Source organism: Ipomoea triloba, chromosome 5 (genome assembly GCF_003576645.1).
Source record: "Ipomoea triloba cultivar NCNSP0323 chromosome 5, ASM357664v1".
NCBI classification, from domain to species: domain Eukaryota; kingdom Viridiplantae; phylum Streptophyta; class Magnoliopsida; order Solanales; family Convolvulaceae; genus Ipomoea; species Ipomoea triloba.
In genome coordinates, this window is record NC_044920.1 from 29,101,027 (window position 1) to 29,119,914 (window position 18,888).

An 18,888-nucleotide genomic window follows, 5' to 3' on the forward strand; every position below is an offset into this window, starting at 1 on the left:
ATATATATATATATATATATATATATATATATATATATATATATATATATATATATATAAAGAAATAGAAAATGGTTTTAAAAGGCATCGTTGTCTCCTTAAACAGCCATAGATCTGCAACCGTTAAAATTAAATAATGGCAATGGCAACGGCGATGGCAGCACCTCATCTGCAAATATTGTATCTATATATATATATGTATGGCCTGCTTTGCTTCTGCCCGCCCATTTCCCCAATCCGGCCGGCAACAACACACTGCCAGCTTTTCATGTCCCAATTCTCATTACAATCCTTTCCGCTAATCATTGGAGCTGCCAACATATTCTCTGTGGAGTATACTTTATTATTAATAATCAAGAAAAATAATCTATAAACTTACTCACTTGTCATGTCTATTTTTAATCTTCTTTTGTTGTTTTGATAAAAGGGGTAATGAAAAAAGTTTAAAATGCTCACAAAGGCAACTAATGGTGGAGTGACGGAATAGTGTAAGGGGATTTAATTGATGAAATTTAAAATAATTGAAGGATCATATTCGTTTAAATTGAAAATTAGAGACTAAATTAACAGTTACTAAACAATTGATGAGAGACAAAAACAATGATTTTTCTTATGCTATTTTCCTTAATAATAAATGACATATGTGTCATGGTAACCATAAGGTTCCAAGTTCACTGCTAGTAGGAGTGATCTATTGGGTTTTTGGTTTGAACCAATCAGCTAGGAATAACTTAGGCTACCAGGTTGGTTTACCTCCTTGTAGTTCTTTGTTGTCATAAGACAGTGTTTACCTGGTGCATACTGTCGAGTAATGACTATGAAAGAAAATAAAATCTATGTCGAATGAAAATAAAGCTACTGAGACAAAAATTTTCCAACAAAATTATTCACCATCTTCCATGAAAATAAATTAAAACTCTTTTAATACATTAGTTATTGTGAATTGGCTTATTCCACTGAGTTAAGAATTTTACTGATGAAGAATAATTTTGATTCAGCGGGTAACTTGATCCTAAATATAATTATAATATTCAACTACCACCATCAAATATAATCAAATTAGATTAAACATCCACAAAGAAAGGAACAAACATATTTCAATTCACACTCAAAAATATTGATCTAAGGTCGGGAATCTCTGTGTAACACGTAGGCTATATAGTTGATCCTCATGTAGCCTATTCTGTTACCACCAGATTGAAGAAATTGATATTGCCTGCTGTTAGCCCATAATTCATGTCAGACAGTGAATGAAAATCACATGCATTTTATTATATTTTGTTTAATTTGCTCATCAATCCAACCACATATAAGTACTACTACATTCTATGCACCATTTTCATTCATCAAACCTTTAACCCTTAACACCAAAACACAAATTAAAGTTTCAACAATGGCTGATGATTCATCTGCAAAACTTGGATTTCAGATTCATGCCAGATCCATTAGCTTGCCTTCCCGCCCAAACCCTAATTCTTTCAACATTCCCAACAACCTCATCAAAACCTTAAAATTTCCCTTTTCAGATTCTTTTAACTCACAAACCATTCAATCTAATGTTCTGCAACTTGCAGAACATTACAACACTGTACAGTGTCTCCTCGAATCAGAAAATGCAAGAAAACCTTTCGTCAGGCACGAAAACAGGGCGATAGTGGACGAGGCACTCGAGGTTTCAGTCGGGCTGCTAGACTCGTGTGGCGCCATTCGAGAGCTATACTCTGCAATGAAGGAAAATTTACAGAATCTTCAATCCGGGCTGCGAAGAAAAGGCGACGATGATGCAATTATTAGCAGTTATCTTAGGTTCAGGAAGAAGGTTAAGAAGGAGGTGATAAAGGGCATCAAAGCACTAAAACAAATGGAGAACAAAGAACAATTGTTTTTACATAGAAACAATAACATAAAAGACCATACTATGATGTTGAAAAGAGTGTCTGTGTTTAGTATATCTGTGCTTGGGTCCTTTTTATCCTTTTTATCATCTTCAAAGGGAAATAGCAGGCGTTGGACACCGTTGATTATCTCCAAGCTGACAAAATCAACGGCTGCTAGGGTAGACACTACAGAGATGTGCATGAATGAAGTGGAGTGTGTAGATTTTGGTCTGAAATCTCATACGAAGAGCAGAAAGTTTAAGGTTGATAGGCAAATGTTAGAGGCAGTTCATGGGAGGATTGAAGAAATTGAATCTGAGATTCATTCCCTTCAGAGACTATTGATTCAGCACAGAGTTGTCCTTCTTAACATCCTTACTCCTTGAAGATCAATGGAATATATATCTTTTGTTAATAATATATAACCCATATAGTATCCACAAATTTTGTATTTAATCAGAATATGTATGCGTTGCGTTACAAATCATTATTTTTTGAAAATCGGAAGAGGTCGGAAAACTCAAGATCATTAGCTGGTCCTCACGCACTGTAGTCGTGGGTCCAAGGAGCCCTTGCTCATCCTTCCTCAGATGTCTCAGAATACTTGTCGGGGTTAATTGCTAGAAGATTCGGATCGGATCTCCTTGTCTTGATACAATACCCGGCCTTGTTTGCTAATGCATCAACAACCTTGTTACAAATCATTATTTCAATTAAAAAGAATACAGTTTTAGACCCTTATTAGTTATGCCTCTCCCGGTGTTTTAATCCTTGTTTTTTAGAACTTCATAATATAATTCGATCTTTACAATAAAGTTGTGATTTTAATCGATGCATATATCGAACTAATTGTCAACCTTTGTGAGAGTGTTGTAGGTAAAATGATTGAAATTTAATTTAATTGTAATAAAGACTTTAAATTGTCTAAAACCCTAACGGACGATTAGAGAACTAAAAAGATTCATTTATCCTCGATTCTATTCGAACCAAAAGAAACACTTTTTCTATATATTTTGTTTGAGCCCATAAACTTTTCTATTTCTAGGTTTGAACATGATCCAAAAGAAATGGGTTTCTTCTCACATTTATTCTGGGTTTTGTTTGAACCCAAAAATAGAGAAGTTTATAGAAAGTGAGATGCAATTGAGAGATTTAAATTATTATTATTTTAATTTTCAATATATGCATTTATTGGATGGCATTCGTACATTGTGGATACAAATGCAACTAATTAGTCCTCCGTACTAGACAAGACTTAAGAGTGACAAATTTTCTAATTTGACTTAATTATTTAATAAATGAGATGTCTATTTTTATAAATAAAAAGAATTACGTGTCTCATATATCATGAAAGATATATGATTTTTTCATTCATAATTAACTCTTAATTATAATTATTGATGTTATAAGAGTACCACTGGCTGTACTGTGGAACATTATCATGTTTATGTACGTACGGTCATGTGGGTAGAAATAGTGGGATAATATAACATAATATAATATTAATCCAATGATAATATAATGATACAGATCAGACATGGGAACAGGATGTCATTCTTGGAAACTACATTATCGCTAATTAATTGTATTAGTTTCATGTCTATAAATGTTTAATTATTATCACTAATCACAATTATTACAATATAACATATATAATATAATAATAAATCTCGACCAATATAATAGGCCTTTGCATTTGGCGTTGCTGCCTCCCTTTTGAAAATTGAATTTTGGAGACGACTTTGTAAAAATGAAAATTGGAGAATAATAAAACTATAGAAACGAAAAATTGAAGAAATGAAAAACAGTGAAATGAAATACATGGGGAAAATAGAGAAATGAAAACAAATAATTTATATTATGAAATATAATAAGTAATTTGTGTATTGCTAACCAAACACCAAACTTATATTAAATCACCAAACAAATCCGAAATACAAATAGGGAGGGAAGAATCTCACACCCCAAGGGCAGGAGAAAAATGCAAGTACATGAGCTATAAAATTCGCTGATCTCTTGACATGGCGAACAACAATGATCCGATGTCACTAGCAATTGCGACAATGCTTAATGATAAAACCAACATAAGAAAAGTCATGACAAATAAAATTGAAACTAGAACAAAAATTTAAACAATTGATTTCCACGTTGACGTTACTCATATTACGGCTCTTAAACCAGGTAAGTGTCTCCTTCACCAGGTAAGGATGCCAATTTTGCACGATCTCCGCTTTTCGGGACGCACCAGGTCGGGCGCCACATCCCGATTGCCTGCGCAGACTAGGCCACGTAAGTCTTTCGACCCGGGCCCCATGGCACGACAGGCTGATAAGTCAGCGGGCTCCACACATCGAGTTTCCGGGTCGAGTACCCCAATCAGGGGTATCCATCACTATCGTTTTTAACTAAGTATTTAGATTATTGATTTTTCAAAGTTGCAAACATTAATTTTAGTAACAATTATAATGAATCTCTTATCTAATTTTGCATTCATGTACTTTGAATTATCTATTTAAATAAATAAATTCGACATTCAATTACCTTTGTATGAACTCCTCCTATATAATCTTGCATTGATATACTTTGAAATACTTATTTAAATATAAAGATTGGGCATGAGCCATTCGCGCAATGCGCGTGTAAAACTAGTATTGTTATATGACTTAGTTTGTTAAAAAATGAAGGAAAATATATCGAGAGTTGAGTTTGTTTTTTTTTTTTTTTTGAAGTAAGACATTATAAAAATAATAATAATAAAATTAATAACAAATAAAAATAATACAAAAATGCAAAAATGTCTGCTATACATCTCATCTCACCCACAAAAGTGAGACAATGCAAAATGTAAGTTTGCTGAGTAATGAGAAAAAAAAAAAAAAAAAGGTCAGTCCTAAAGAATTTGGAGCAGCTCGTAAGAGTCAAATACAGTGTGATAAATTAAGCATCACGAAGACCTGCAAAACCAACAATTTCAGAGTCTTGAGCACAATCTGGAAAAAAATAATTGTCAAAGGTAAATTAAACTTACTACTAAATTAATCAATGTCTATTATTATATTGGCATTGGACAAGAGCCAGTCACCACAGACTGCATGCAATGGGTGCTCAAAGCATAGAGATAATATAAACTACATAGTCATAATGAGGTGTGGCCGCGCCTTACAGCTACACCACTATGTATACAGATATACACCACTCAATGTTAGAAAATGCACCACACAAATATGCACAGTTAGGTACGCATCACCAAAAAGCACATCACTGGGTATGCAAATATACACCATACAGTGTTAGGAAATGTACCATGGTGTTCTCACCTAATAAACAAACAAAGAAGCAGAATGGTGGGTGTGCAGCAGTATGCAGTGCTTCCATTCCTTTTGTTTCTATATAGTAACAACACCGCACGTACTCATCATGCATTATTATTGTCAAATGGATGCTGTAATCTGGAAACTCGTTGCCGAATCAATGGCTCCAAATGTAAAGCAGGAATCTCCATTTGCCACCTAATTGCTTCATACATCTCATTCCATGCTTGTTCTGTCTCATCAACATTGTACCCTAAAATATAATAATGCTATCATTACATGACATTGTTGAGGGGGATTCTGAGGAAAAAATCTTTTTCCTCAAAATGATATTCAGAAACGCTGTTTCGAATATCGTTTCAACATTTTGGGAGGAAATGTTGCTCCAAAAAGCTGATTTACCAAACAATGTAATTGGCTTATTTGAGCAAATCAAATAGCTAACAATGTTAAATCAGCCAAATTTGGCTGATCAGCTGTCTCACCAAACATGGCAAAAAAAAAAGAATCATGAATGAATGAATGAATGAATGATAATTCTGATGCATCATCACCGTATGTACCTTCTAATGAGTTGGAACAATGGTTCTTTACCATAACAGCAATATCTTCTTGAGATGCTCCAGCAAGTTCAAATTTATGAGAAGCAGCACCCAAGCACTGTTCCCAGTTAGGAACTCCCAGTTTGAACTCCACAACTGATCTTTCATACAACATAGTACCCCACAGAAGATTCACCTGAGACCTAATATTAGAAGCCTGCTCTGCAGTTTCCTCTGCAGATACCTCTGAAAACAAATTCCCTAGCTTCATTTGTTGCAACAGGCCATGAGTTCCCCCGTTTTGATTATTAGCCACTTGAATTAGATGTTGCACCAATGCCTCTTCCCACATCTTTATACCCCTCTCCATATTCCTGCTCGCATTGCTGTAAAGCTGAAGAACTTCTGAAGAAGGCCACGACTCGAGATCTGTCTCAGTGCTAATCGCGTATTGCCAAGAGAGTTTCGCCTGCTCGAACTGGAGCTGTCCCAGAGCAATAATGGCTTCGTAAAAATTCGGTTTGATCTTCAGTGCTTCTTCAAATCTTTTCCCAGCCATTATGTATTCCTTTTGCACTGAAGTAAAGGCATCTGTTATCTGTGACATCATGGATTCTGAATCTCCCACGGTATATTCATCTGTGAAAGCCCTTCTCCTTGCCTTGGACATCTGAACATTCCCCCAGTTAAAGAGGGACAGAGCAGCTAGCTCTTGAAACTTTTCTTCAGATGTGGTGAAAATGTCTTGAGCTTCTTCACTGGTCACAGTTTCTTCCATCGCCTCCGAGTATAGCTTCACACCAACATCATGCAAATCCAAATAACAATCCGACTCGAACCCAACGTAGCTCTTGAACAAATAAGCAAAATGAATGGTCCAATCATCAATAATACAAGATGTACTCCCCAGCTGGTCGCTTTCTCTTCTTCTTGTTCCTGGGCTCTCAATTTCTGCAGTTTGTTTCTCATATTCTTCCACTTCATTTTCTTGCTCTTCTTCCTCTTCTTCCTCTTGTAGGATCTTCTGGAGGAGAGGGTCTTGGTCTGGGTTAACATCTACAATATGGAGTCTGATGAAACCATGGGCAACTGAGGATTGAGCCCACTTAAACTCCTCATTTGTGGTCATTGTGACCATGTCGCCTTCTTGGTCCTTGTATTTAATTAGGATGGATTTACAGTTTGGGAAGCGGTCGCATATGATCTCCCTGAGTTTCAAGACGGTGCAGTTGGTGGGAACTTGGGCAAATCTTATGTCATCTCCAAATATGAGTTTCACTGTTCTTCTGGGCTCTACAGCAGCAGCAGCAACAACAGTTGCTTCTGTGTCAATCATTATTTCCCCAACCACCAATTTATCTTCAGCCTTTCTCTCCTCCTCGCATTTCTTCTTTTCCACTTTTTTCTTATTCTCACAAACTTCATTGCCATTGGGAACCTTCTTCTTATTCTTCTTCTTAGCTTTCTTTTCCTCATCCTCCTCCCCCTCGTCTTCCTCCTCCTCCTCCTCCTCACATTTCTTCTTTTCCATTTTTTTCTTCTTATTCTTCTTCTTAGCTTTCTTTTCCTCGTCCTCGTCCCCGTCCTCCTCCTCCTCGTCATCCTTCTCATCCTTGCCACTCGGAGCCTTCTTCTTATTCCTCTTCTTAGCCTTCTTTTCCTCCTCCTCTTCCTCGCCATTGGGAACCTTCTTCTTATTTTTCTTCTTAGCCTTCTTTTCTTCCTCCTCCTCTTCACATTTCTTCTTTTCCACTTTTTTTTTCTTCTCACAAACTTCATTGTCATCGGGAACCTTCTTCTTATTCTTCTTCGTAGCCATCTTTTCCTCATCCTCTTCCTTCTCATCCTCCTCCTCCTCTTCCTTTTCCTCCTCGTCCTTGTCCTTACCACTATCACTCAGAATATCAAATCGGTTGTTTTCAACACTAGTCGCCATGCTTTCCTCGCACTTTGCTTCTTCTTCTTCTTCCTCATCACCGCTGCTGATGTCACTATCCTTCTTCTTCTTCTTCTTTCCCTGAATCCCTCCATTTATATTGGGAACAACTCTCTTCTTCTTCGTCTCAAATTTATTTTCATCGTCGTCCTCGTCAGTAGCTTTCCCTCGCCCATTGCCATTTTTCTTCTTTTTAGCCTTCTTTTCTCTCTTTTTCGCAGCCCGGGAAGCCACAATATCAGATGGACCTTTGCCATTTTCTTCATCATCATCTTCTTCTTCTTCTTCCTCTTCTTCGATGTTCTTCTTTTGTCTTTTCTTCTTCTTCTTCCCCACCGACGACGCCGTATCTTTTGCCTTGAAAGAATTGGACAAAATAGGCGGCTCTACGTACTCCGGCACGGGAATCAAATCCACCGGAATGTTAGCCGCGCCGCCGTTCTGATCAATGGTTGCCTTCACCCTCTCCGCAATTTCCGCCGCCATGAAATTATTCTTCTCCATCTGCATAACTCTCTTGGCATCTCTGAGAGCCAAATCAAGGCGACTCAGAGCCTCATAACACCTGGCCCTCTTCAGAAGCGCCTTGGTGTAGTTGGGATTAACCTCTAGGGCCAAATTGCATTCGTAAACCGCCTTAGGGTACTCGCTGCTCCCCATCTGCATATAACACGCCGCCATGTTGCTCCGCAAGTAGGGCACGTCTATGTGGTTTCCCGGCAGCAATTTAATGGCCTTCTCGTACATTAACATCGCCACCTCGTAATCCCTTCTTTGGAATAATCTGTTGCCTTCCTCCCTCAGCTCCTGAGACAATGATATGAAGGCCACCGTATCCTTATCGTACCCTCTCGGGCTCTCATTGTCGCATTTTCTTTTCTGCTTCCTACTTGAACCAAACTGTTTTTTCTTTTGTTCTTTCTGCTTCCCCATACCAGAACCGCCAAAATCATGTAAATATAAAAACTCAGAATCCTAAAACAAACACATCTACAAATTAAACCTCAAACGAATTGATCCAAAACAAATTATTGCCAAAAAAACATCAGATCTTTAATTTGGCCCTTAAACTAATATACCTCCTAAGCAGGAATGAATGAATTCTTTAAACAACACAAACAATAATAGATAGAATTTTTATTTTCTTTCTTCCAAATTAGGATTTGTTGCAGATCATATACACAACCCCCAAACAAATCCCAATTGAAAGAAGAAATGAAGAGAGTGCAGCGACCACGACCCCTTTATTCAGCTGTAGATATCACTTTTGTGAATAAAATTCCTGCATTTTTTCTACACAAAATCAATGTTTCAAGAGAATTTGAATGACGACGACTTTTCTGAGAAAATAATTAACCCCCTCTTTTGTCTCCTTCATCTTCACTTTATTTTGGAGATCTTCCCGGAAATTTGAGAGACAAAATGCATGCAGAAAAATAGAAACAACAAACTCAAAAGCAACCACCAAAATTTGAACTCAAAAGCAACCATCAAAATTTTTACTAATTAACGTCAAAATCCACCTACCTAACAAAAAAATGGGTAACCTTCTTATTACTACAATATATACGGTAATTAAAAATAGCAAAAATTTTCCCGCCTAGATGAAACACTGCGTTTTGGGCAAAATATTCTACATTGGCTGAATAAAAGGTTAGCATTCCAGTGTAATATGATATTAAATATTCAAAGAAACCATTGGCTGAATAAAAAGTTAGTATTCCAACGATTAGCATTCAATCTGATATAATACGGAGTATTAAATATCCTTCTATATTTAATGTACAGTTATGATTCCCAAAGCTTAATTATTTTATTCATGGACGTTTAAAATCCAAAGCATCAGCATTCCAAATTATTCAGATTTTTTTTTTGAAACATCAAACATATCAAATAGAGAAGATATGAATATGAAATACATTAAATACAAATTTAAATATAAAATACGAATTAGAACTCTATAGGTTGCATCTTCTATAACTTCGTATTCAGACCAGTAGCAATTCGTCTTTTTATTTTCTTTATCAACTCTGATCTTTGGTCTTTGATTGGTAAAACCTGCAGCGCAATTGTACATCTTTAGAAAAGACATCCGCCCATATTATACAAAAAATGCTATAATAAGGTTAAGGTTAGTAAGAACATACAAGTACTAATTTTTTCCTGTTTTTTTTATAAAGCAATCTTTCCCTATTATATAAGATAGGAACAACCATTACTATACATTACTATACATTGCAGATCTGGAAAATCCATTACTATACATGCATTAGAACACAATGGGAAAGAAAGATGTATGGCATATGAATATATCAACTATCAACTCCAAATGATATGTCTGTGTTATGGGCAGGACTAGTTATATGTTCATATATTCTTTCATTTATAAGTCCTTATGATAAATAACTTAAATGATTATGATTTATTAAAAAAACAACTAATATAGCACATATATATATATATAGTAGACCGCTTTTGAGGTATTCAATCAAACATGGCCATCAGAAATTATTTTTATCAGTCATCACATGCCATTTTCTGGAAATAAATGAGTCTGGGAATATTTAAAAAGAGAACACTGATGTAAAATTTATAGCACTTACGTGTGAGCTAGACTAACAGAAGCAGTCTTCACGCCTTTCATGTGATGACTTGGTTTGCCCATTTCTCATTGCTGCACAAGTTCTTTGATTTCTGATTCTTCTAATTCTTGAATAGGTATAAGGAGAATCTTAAGTCCAGTATACTTAGTTTGCCCATTTCTCATAAGCTTTTGTTAGTTTCAGATCACCTATAATTCCAAAAAGAAAAACAGTCAATGGCTGGGAAATAAAACAAGAGTAGTGGCCTCAGTGTCCATTATTTACCATTATTTGAATAACATATATTCTTAAAGAAGGGTAAAAAACATTCCACAGTTCATGATGTATCTGCACACACAATTCATTGTAAAATACATTATTTCCAAACATCATGTGAACAAGATGAAACAAAGCCTCACCAGCTGCTATTGCCTCATCAATAATATCTTTAATACAATGTGAATCCAATTTAGGATCTGAGCAAAGCATATCGCAAAAGAGCCTGTAGAAGGAAGCCAAATCAAATCGGTGAAAAAAATTCATTTGGTTTACATAAAAAGATATGCCCTACAGTTCTCCAGTAAAAATTTTACACATCAATTTATTTACAACTCATCCATCCACTTCAGTTTTTTTAAAGTAAATAAATTAATCATTTCACCGTCTCTCTTCACTTTTCCTCTATCCTAATCTTCAGACTCTCCATTCCTTAACAGATCTGTATCCAAAACTTTGTTTACCTTAAATCCTTAAGTACTAAAATAAACAAAACGAGGCAGCAACCAGCAAGCCAGTAACTACATGAGTACAGACAGTATAAACTTCTACTACAGTAAGAAGATCGCACTAACCTCACCGGAGTCTACCGCCTCGCCGTTTCGCAGATCGCCTCACCGAAGTCACAGCAACTACAGATCCCTTCAGGCAGTATAAACGATCTCACCGCCTCGCAACTCGCAATCGTTGAAACCTGCAGGTCGCCGCCTCATCGCGCCGCCTCGCAACTCCTGTGCCGGAGAGAATGGAGAATGGCCAAATAGGATGGGCGGCTCGCTGATTGCTCTAGGGATTTAGGTTAAGACTTAACAGTTAACACTATATAGTTAGATCCATTTATAAATAAATTAGTTTATGTATTTATAAATACTTGAATAATTAAGGATAAATATAAATACTTGAATAATTAGAAAGTTGTGTGGTCTGATTTTAATTGTGTATATATGTATTTATACAATTATTTTTGTATTTATTAATTTTTTGTATTATTATATGTGTATGTATACATATATATATGTGTAATTAATATTTCTAATATCAATTTTATGTATGTGTATGTATACAATTATTATTATTCGTTTTTATATTTTATAATTTATATTACATATATCGAATATAGAATTGATATATAAATAGGTCAATATATTTATATTTTATATATATAAATACAGAAAATATGTATATAACAAAGTATGTTCATATATTGATTTTTTCATAAATTTATTTATTTTTTAATGCATAAATGTTTTTATATTAAAGTAGTGTATTGACCAGTCAAAATTAACTTATCAATTATGTTACCAAACAAGACTAAAATTATACTCGGGACAATCTTAACCAAGTTAGCATGGACTTGACAACATTACAAGTTTGTCTCATTTTTATTCACCTTTTTTATTTAAACTAGTAAGCTATAGGCAACAAGCACGTAACTTCAGCTGATTTGAATTCATTTCCATCCTACAGTGTAGAGGGTGAAGTGGTCAAAAATTAATAATTATGAAAATTGCGTGAGGCGGAGGATGTCATTTATTTATGCACTCCTTTCCTACTTCAAATCAAAAAAAAAGTCTATAGTGTAGGGTATTTATTCACTTCTTTCATACTTCAAATCAAAAAGTCTATAGACTATAGTGTAGGGTGTGTGAAGTTCTTAGTATAAATTACAGGTTAATTAGTCATACATTTATGCAATGCACTCAAAATAACACAATCAGAGATAATACCAAGTAAGAGCGCCTTCAATTCATGGCTAAACAGCACAAAACTAACCCACTCCTAATTTGCATCATTTTATTCCATGCATGGCTGCTCGCCGGAGCTCAGCCAAAACCCTGCGCTTTTATATTTGGCGATTCCCTGATAGACGTCGGGACTAACAATTACCTTCCCGGCGCTCTCGCCACGGCTAACCAACCCTGGTACGGCGTCGATTTCCCTAACAACACTGCAACCGGAAGGTTCAGCAATGCTTATAACCTTGCTGATTTCATCGGTACGTTTCAATTCGATGGATCGCCTTTAATTTATTTACCCTCCTATTTATTGTCATTTTTGAGTGACCGAGGAAAATTTGTACCCACTATCTGAAATATATGTATAGGTAATTAAAATCTCTTCTTGTGTCTCTAGTCCGTATAAACCAGCTTAGATTGTCTTATCTGAATGCTAGCTAAAATCAAGAACGTCAATAGACTAGCTGACCTGGGAACTACTGAACTTGTGATTACTAAATCAATAGCCTAACGAATTTGACTGGGTTGCCTTTATTTTGTAGTGAATTTGACGGGTATTGGTACTAAAAGTCCTCCACCTTTCCTCAAATTAGTCCGAAATCAGGCGGACTTCCGGACCAAAATTCAGCAGGGTGTGAGCTTTGCCTCGGGTGGCGCTGGAATTTTGAACGACACGGGATTCAAATCATTTGTACGGGCTGGGCTGAGCTGAGCTTCTTTCAATTCATTTGTACTACGCGCTTTAATTAATTTTAAGATTCTGGACTTGTTTGATAAACGGTGAATCTGTTAAAATTTTGACGAATCAGCTATCTGGTCAAAACATCAAAAAAAATATTCTTTAGTAATTCAGCGATTTGCTCCAAACAGCTAAAATCCGACGTTCTTACGTATATTATAATATATGTGCAGATCCGCGTTATTCCACTCGGCCAACAATTTCAACAATTCCAAACTGTTAGCCGCAACCTCACACAGGCATTAGGTGCCGCTAAAGCTGCGGCTCTGATCAACACATCACTATACCTCATAAGCATCGGAAGCAATGATCTCACCGAATACTTTAAGTTCCCTTCGCCCAATACATCCGCACACCAATTCATTCAAAAACTCATGGCTGCTTATGCCAAAAGATTAAAGGTCAAATCCCGGCCGGCCTCGATCTCTCCCATTTTATCTGTTCTGTTCTACAAATCAACTATTTCTTCTTCGTTTGTTTGTATGTACAGAGCTTATATGATGCGGGGGCAAGAAAGTTTGGTATAATCGGCATACCACCCATCGGAAGCTGGCCTATGAGTCGCAGCATGAATGGGGGAGTCTGTAATGAAACAATGAATGAAGCAGCTCGAAGTTTCCAAGCATCCACTCTCACCCTTCTCCAAAACTTTAGCTCAACAAATCCTGGTGTGCATTACTCGCTTGGAGATTTTTACGGTATAACCATGTCTGCTATCAATAACCCTAGTGCACACGGTAAGCAACTAAGCATCCTATCAATATATCGCCTTACACGAATTCGGATCAAATGAGAACAGAAGACAGTTCTCCAGAATATATCCAAACACTAAAAATGAAATTATTTTTCAAAAATAACTCATTTTTCAAAAAATATTTTCCAGAAATAATTTTTCTGTTTTTTAAATGGACCCTTAGATTGTTGTGATGTGAACCTGGTTGTACACGCAGGTTTTAAGAATGTTGAAGATGCATGTTGTGGAGTGGGACCTAACAACGGATTAATGCTATGCCGCAAGCCATTATCTAACCTATGCACCAGGCGTGATGAATATTTATATTTCGATTTCGTTCATCCAACCCAAAAGGCTGCAAAGATAGCAGCGCAGTTTCTGGTCAACACAGGGAACAACTTTGCTAAACCCATTCATTTTGGGGAATTGGTTAAAATGTAACTCTAAAATTGTTTAATTTCTGGAATAATGTATGTTATGTATATGTCCAACGTTAAAAAATTCCGATTCGGACATAATATTTATCTACTCAAGACTCAAGAGTCAAGGCTATGGACGACAAGTTTAAGGCCTGGTAAATAATTGGTTTATCAGTCAATTTTAATCTATTTGATCATTATTAGTTGTTTGAATTGGTTAAAAAAGTCAATATAAGTATTTGGTTAATAAGCTTTTTGTAACTCCAAAATACTAAATATCAAAAGGCTAATCAAAGCAGCCTTTTTAATTAGTCTTTTGAGAAAAGAAATTATACCAAACAACTATCAGCTAACAGCTAATTTACCAAACACTTTTCTACAATCAGCTAATATTATCAATTAATTATACCTTCTAACCCAACCAGCTAACAAAATCAGGTAACAACCATTTACCAAACAGGGCCTAAATAAAATTTAAAAAATATAATGATGTTTTAATAATTGAAATATGTTCATTACATTCCTATTCAATAATACAAAATTGTCAAACTACTACACTAAATTTATTAGTTGGGGAAAAATTAAAAGAAAATAATTTTTTATTTTCAAAATAAGAACTTATTTTAAACTTTTTTTTTCTATTTATTGATAATTTATATCTAATTTAAACAAAGTTATCAACTGTTTAAAAAATTTGATAAACAAAACCTATGTAACCCAAGCATCCATAATAAATTAGGATTAAAATTATCCTTGATTCCTGCATGCAAGTTTTAAAACGAGTATACGTACAACCTAGTCTTCTACTACGTCTTTACAATCCGTGAATGTATATATTGTTTACATGCTATGATACAAAAACGAGATTTTTACAATACACATTCTAGAATAATAGTTGTAAATTTTTCTTCTAACCTAAACAAAAAATGCATATAAAATTATTTTTGACACTTCGATTAAAAATTAGTTCAAAAGAATGTATAAAATAAAAATAAAAATGTTAAACTTCAAGGCCTATATAAAGCCGAGCATATATTAAACCAGAAGTAAACTAAATCTACGATATTTAACAAGAATGGTAAATGTACTTCAAATTAAAACATTGTTGGGGTAATAATATGTGTGGTTAGTCAACTTAATAAGGAAATAAATTTGGGACCAATATACAAGCCTAGAGGATGGCCCATAGCTCATTTGCTAACAAAAGAGCAGCTCAATTGGTCACAGGGGTGAAGTTTGAAAGAAGAGACCAGGGATCGAGTTTCACCAGCGGCAGTGTGGAAGCAACTTCTCAAATTTGATCAGTTATCATGATTTACATCATCCCAGAAGCTTTGTCGGTCCCTTAGAGACCTTTCAAATTAAGGGGACTTCTTGTGCAAAGGTCTAACATCTGTGTTTATTTGATCAGTTATCATGATTTACATTATCCCAGAAGCTTTGTCGGTCCCTTAGAGACCTTTTGGGAGAAGAAAAGTCATAATTGATTATCTACCTGCAGGCATAGGGTGCATTAAATGCACTTAATTTGACTTAATAATTTGATAAAGATATAACAATATGGTATGCATGTGAACGTAATGTTAAGAAACATTACAACTTCGTTTGGTAAATAATTTTTTAAATTAAATTTAAGTTGTCCAATCCACGTACAACATGCAATTTAAGCTGATTTGAATTCATTCCCCACCCTATAGTGTAGAGGGTGAAGTTGTTGGCCAAAAATTAATAGCTATAGAGAATTGCGTGAAGCGGAAGATGCCATTTATTATTCACTTCTTTCATACTTCAAATCAAAAAGTCTATAGTGTAGGGTGTAAATTACAGGTTAATTAGTCATAATTTATGCACTCAAAATAACGTAACACAGATCATATCAGATATAATACCAAGTAAGAGCCTTGATGGCAAAACAGCACAACACTAACCCACTCCTTTGCATCATTTTGCTCCATGCATTTTGTAGGACATGACGGCCAAAACCAGCTTAGATTGTCCTAGTTGAATGTTGTACTGTATGAAGGTCTCTGGTTGACCTAGGGATTGTACTTGTGAATCGCCTAACCAACTTGACTGGATCGTCTTTAATTTGCAGTGAAACTGACGGGTATGGGTTACTGAAAGTCCTCCACCTTTCCTCAAATTAGTCTGAAATCAGGCGGACTTCCGGACCAAAAATTCAACAGGGTGTGAGCTTTGCATCGGGTGGCTGGAATTTTGGACGACACTGTATTTAAAGCATTTGTAAGGCAATTTATATCATGGGCCAGGATAGTCTAATATATAGAATTTGACTTCATAGAGTACAGAATTCATATTCATAATGCACAAAATTATATAGCTGAGGACACATAAACACATAACATAAAACACATAATACACAAGATTCATGTTCATTATACCGTGTTTATGTGTATGTGTATTATGAATATGAATTCAATACCTTATGAAGTCAAATTCTGTGTGTTGGACCAGAATCCACAAGCTAGCTTATTTCAATTCATTTGTGCTTTAATTAATTAATTTCAAGACTATAACACCACTGTACGTTCTTACAACGTTATTATGTGCAGAACAACGTTATTCCACTCAGCCAACAACTTCAACAATTCAAAACTGTTGGGTGAGAGTGGGTTTGAGTCTCAATGAAAGTAAGAGAGTGGGTTCGAGCCTCAGGTAATTGTGCTTCAGTCACTGACTTGCACTCAAAAGAAAAAAAAAAAAAAAAACCTTTTAATATACAAACAAGGAAAAAATAATCACATATATCCATTGCATCTTGACAAATGACAACCATGGGCATGACAGGGATCTTTTGTCCAAATATAGATGGAGAAGTCACGAAACGAAGCCCAACAAAGAAGTCATGGGCTTCATCATCTAGGTATGCACAAATCCAAAAATTCAAAATATAAATTGTTACGGACTATTGACTCTACTAAGGCTTGAACTCACTCCCATCATCCATGTGAGAGTAATAATCAGAACATTGGGTGCCACTAGACTACAAGGTCTTCGACAACTATTTTTGTTTATTCACAAGGATATAAATCATTTTTAATTGCTCGTCCAAATAACTAGATTGGAGTTATCCTCAATTAACTCTAGGTAGTGTTTGGTTAAGTTATATAAAATAACTATAATAAGGTTATATTTGCTCGGGAATATAAGATTCTTATGTTTAGTTCAAGTTATATAAGTTTCCCAGAGAATGTAACATAACCTTCACATGAAGTTTTTAGATATTGGAAGAGAATGTGAGATACACCTCAATTTCTTAGGTGATCTCACATTCCCTTATCTTATTAATAATATTGGACTTTTGACATTAATTTATCTTATTTCCGTTATCTTATTTACATAACTTCACTTTTAAATCAAACATAATAATCTAACATTCCCGGTTATTTAACATTCACAGCAAACTAACATTCCCTAAGGTAATCTAACATTCCGTGAACCAAACGCTAAATTCCCAATCACTATCAACCGTTTGGTACACCATAATTTAGTTGTAATTAAATTGAAATTTAATGAAAGTCTTAACTACATTGTTCAGAGAATTTCAATTTCACAGAATTGCAATTTTCTCATTTTGTTGAATTGCAATTCATACAATTCATGGGTACTCCCTATGAATTGCAATTCAATGGGGGTAGGAAATGAAAAAAGAGATGCAATGACACTACTAACCTTTGTTGTTATTATTATTATTGATGGGATATATGAGTGTGAACCAGGTTCATGGGTGAGGTAGAGTGAGGTGGGCCGTGGTACTACTCGGGACTCCGGGAGCAAGGTGGTGGTGTTGGGAATATTTGTAATTAGGTTTTGATGATACCAAAAATGTGTTAGAATTTATTTGTAATTATTAGTCTCCAAAAGAAGAAAATGAAGAAACATCAAGTTCAGTAAACTGCTACAGTAAGGTTCAGTAAACTGCTACAGTGACTTCGAGAGGTGCTACTGTACCATTCGCATGAGGCACTTTTGAACGAAGTTTTGAGGCCGAAGAAGAAGACAATAATCCATGAGAGGAGGATGGAAAAGGAGTTTGGATATCATAGAATAAGGATATGATCCACGAGAGGTGGATTGGAAAGCCAAAGTACTCGTGAGAGGTAGATTAAAATGGTTGCAAGACATCAAGTTCGCGCTGCTACAGTACTTCGAGAGATGCTACAGTACTTCGAGAGGTGCTACAGTACCATCCGCAGGAGACGTTTTTGAACGAAGTTTTGAGGCCAAAGAAGAACATAAAAATCCACGAGAGGTGGATGGGAAAGGAGTTTGGATGTCATAGAAGAAGGATATAACTCACGAGAGGTGGATTGGAAAGCCAAAAGACTTGTGAGAGGTAGATCAAAATGGCTGCGAGACATCGAATTTTCGAGAGGTGCTACAGTACTCGAGAGGTGAATAGTACTATTGCTACATTGATATGAATAGTACTATTGCTACAGTAATCACGAAAAATACTCAGATGAAATTGGTTCAATGAGTATTATTCTAGCAAGAAGACTTTTGGAAGAAGAAGTTGCGAGAGGTATGAAGAAATCCTTCAAGCTAGTTCAAGATTCAACTAAGGAATTAATTATACACTTGGAAGATGTCACATGGGAAAAGGTAATATGGGTGACAATATTTTATTTGAAAGAGTTCAAATAAAATTCAAAGTGATCAGGAGAAAGCTAAAGATGGAGAATGGGCATGAATATTTTATTCAAGAAAGATGGG

At 35.4% G+C, this 18,888-nt stretch overlaps 3 protein-coding genes and 1 long non-coding RNA gene across 4 annotated transcripts; 2 read left to right on the forward strand and 2 right to left on the reverse strand.

Moving 5' to 3' along the window:
- The first annotated feature begins 1,393 nt into the window (after positions 1 to 1,393).
- LOC116020536 lies at positions 1,394 to 2,263 on the forward strand. The gene has a single exon (XM_031261007.1). It carries the CDS (start codon positions 1,394 to 1,396, stop codon positions 2,261 to 2,263), a length of 870 nt encoding a protein of 289 aa, XP_031116867.1.
- Positions 2,264 to 4,692: 2,429 nt separating this feature from the next.
- LOC116019442 (protein PHOX4-like) lies at positions 4,693 to 9,034 on the reverse strand. The gene is made up of 4 exons (XM_031259633.1): positions 8,746 to 9,034; positions 5,752 to 8,641; positions 5,195 to 5,441; positions 4,693 to 4,831 (listed from the first exon to the last, which is right to left on the reverse strand). The coding sequence occupies exons 2-3, from the start codon at positions 8,597 to 8,599 to the stop codon at positions 5,293 to 5,295; spliced, it is 2,997 nt and encodes a 998-aa protein (XP_031115493.1). The 5' UTR covers positions 8,600 to 8,641; positions 8,746 to 9,034; the 3' UTR covers positions 4,693 to 4,831; positions 5,195 to 5,292.
- A 423-nt stretch (positions 9,035 to 9,457) lies between these two features.
- LOC116020713 lies at positions 9,458 to 11,328 on the reverse strand. Its single transcript, XR_004098827.1, has 4 exons — positions 11,100 to 11,328; positions 10,668 to 10,750; positions 10,270 to 10,457; positions 9,458 to 9,724 (listed from the first exon to the last, which is right to left on the reverse strand). It is a non-coding gene; the product is annotated as an uncharacterized LOC116020713 (long non-coding RNA).
- A 907-nt stretch (positions 11,329 to 12,235) lies between these two features.
- Positions 12,236 to 14,276, forward strand: LOC116018759 (GDSL esterase/lipase At4g28780-like). The gene is made up of 5 exons (XM_031258744.1): positions 12,236 to 12,520; positions 12,803 to 12,951; positions 13,173 to 13,400; positions 13,490 to 13,736; positions 13,950 to 14,276. The coding sequence occupies exons 1-5, from the start codon at positions 12,274 to 12,276 to the stop codon at positions 14,171 to 14,173; spliced, it is 1,095 nt and encodes a 364-aa protein (XP_031114604.1). The 5' UTR covers positions 12,236 to 12,273; the 3' UTR covers positions 14,174 to 14,276.
- The last annotated feature ends 4,612 nt before the right edge of the window (positions 14,277 to 18,888 follow it).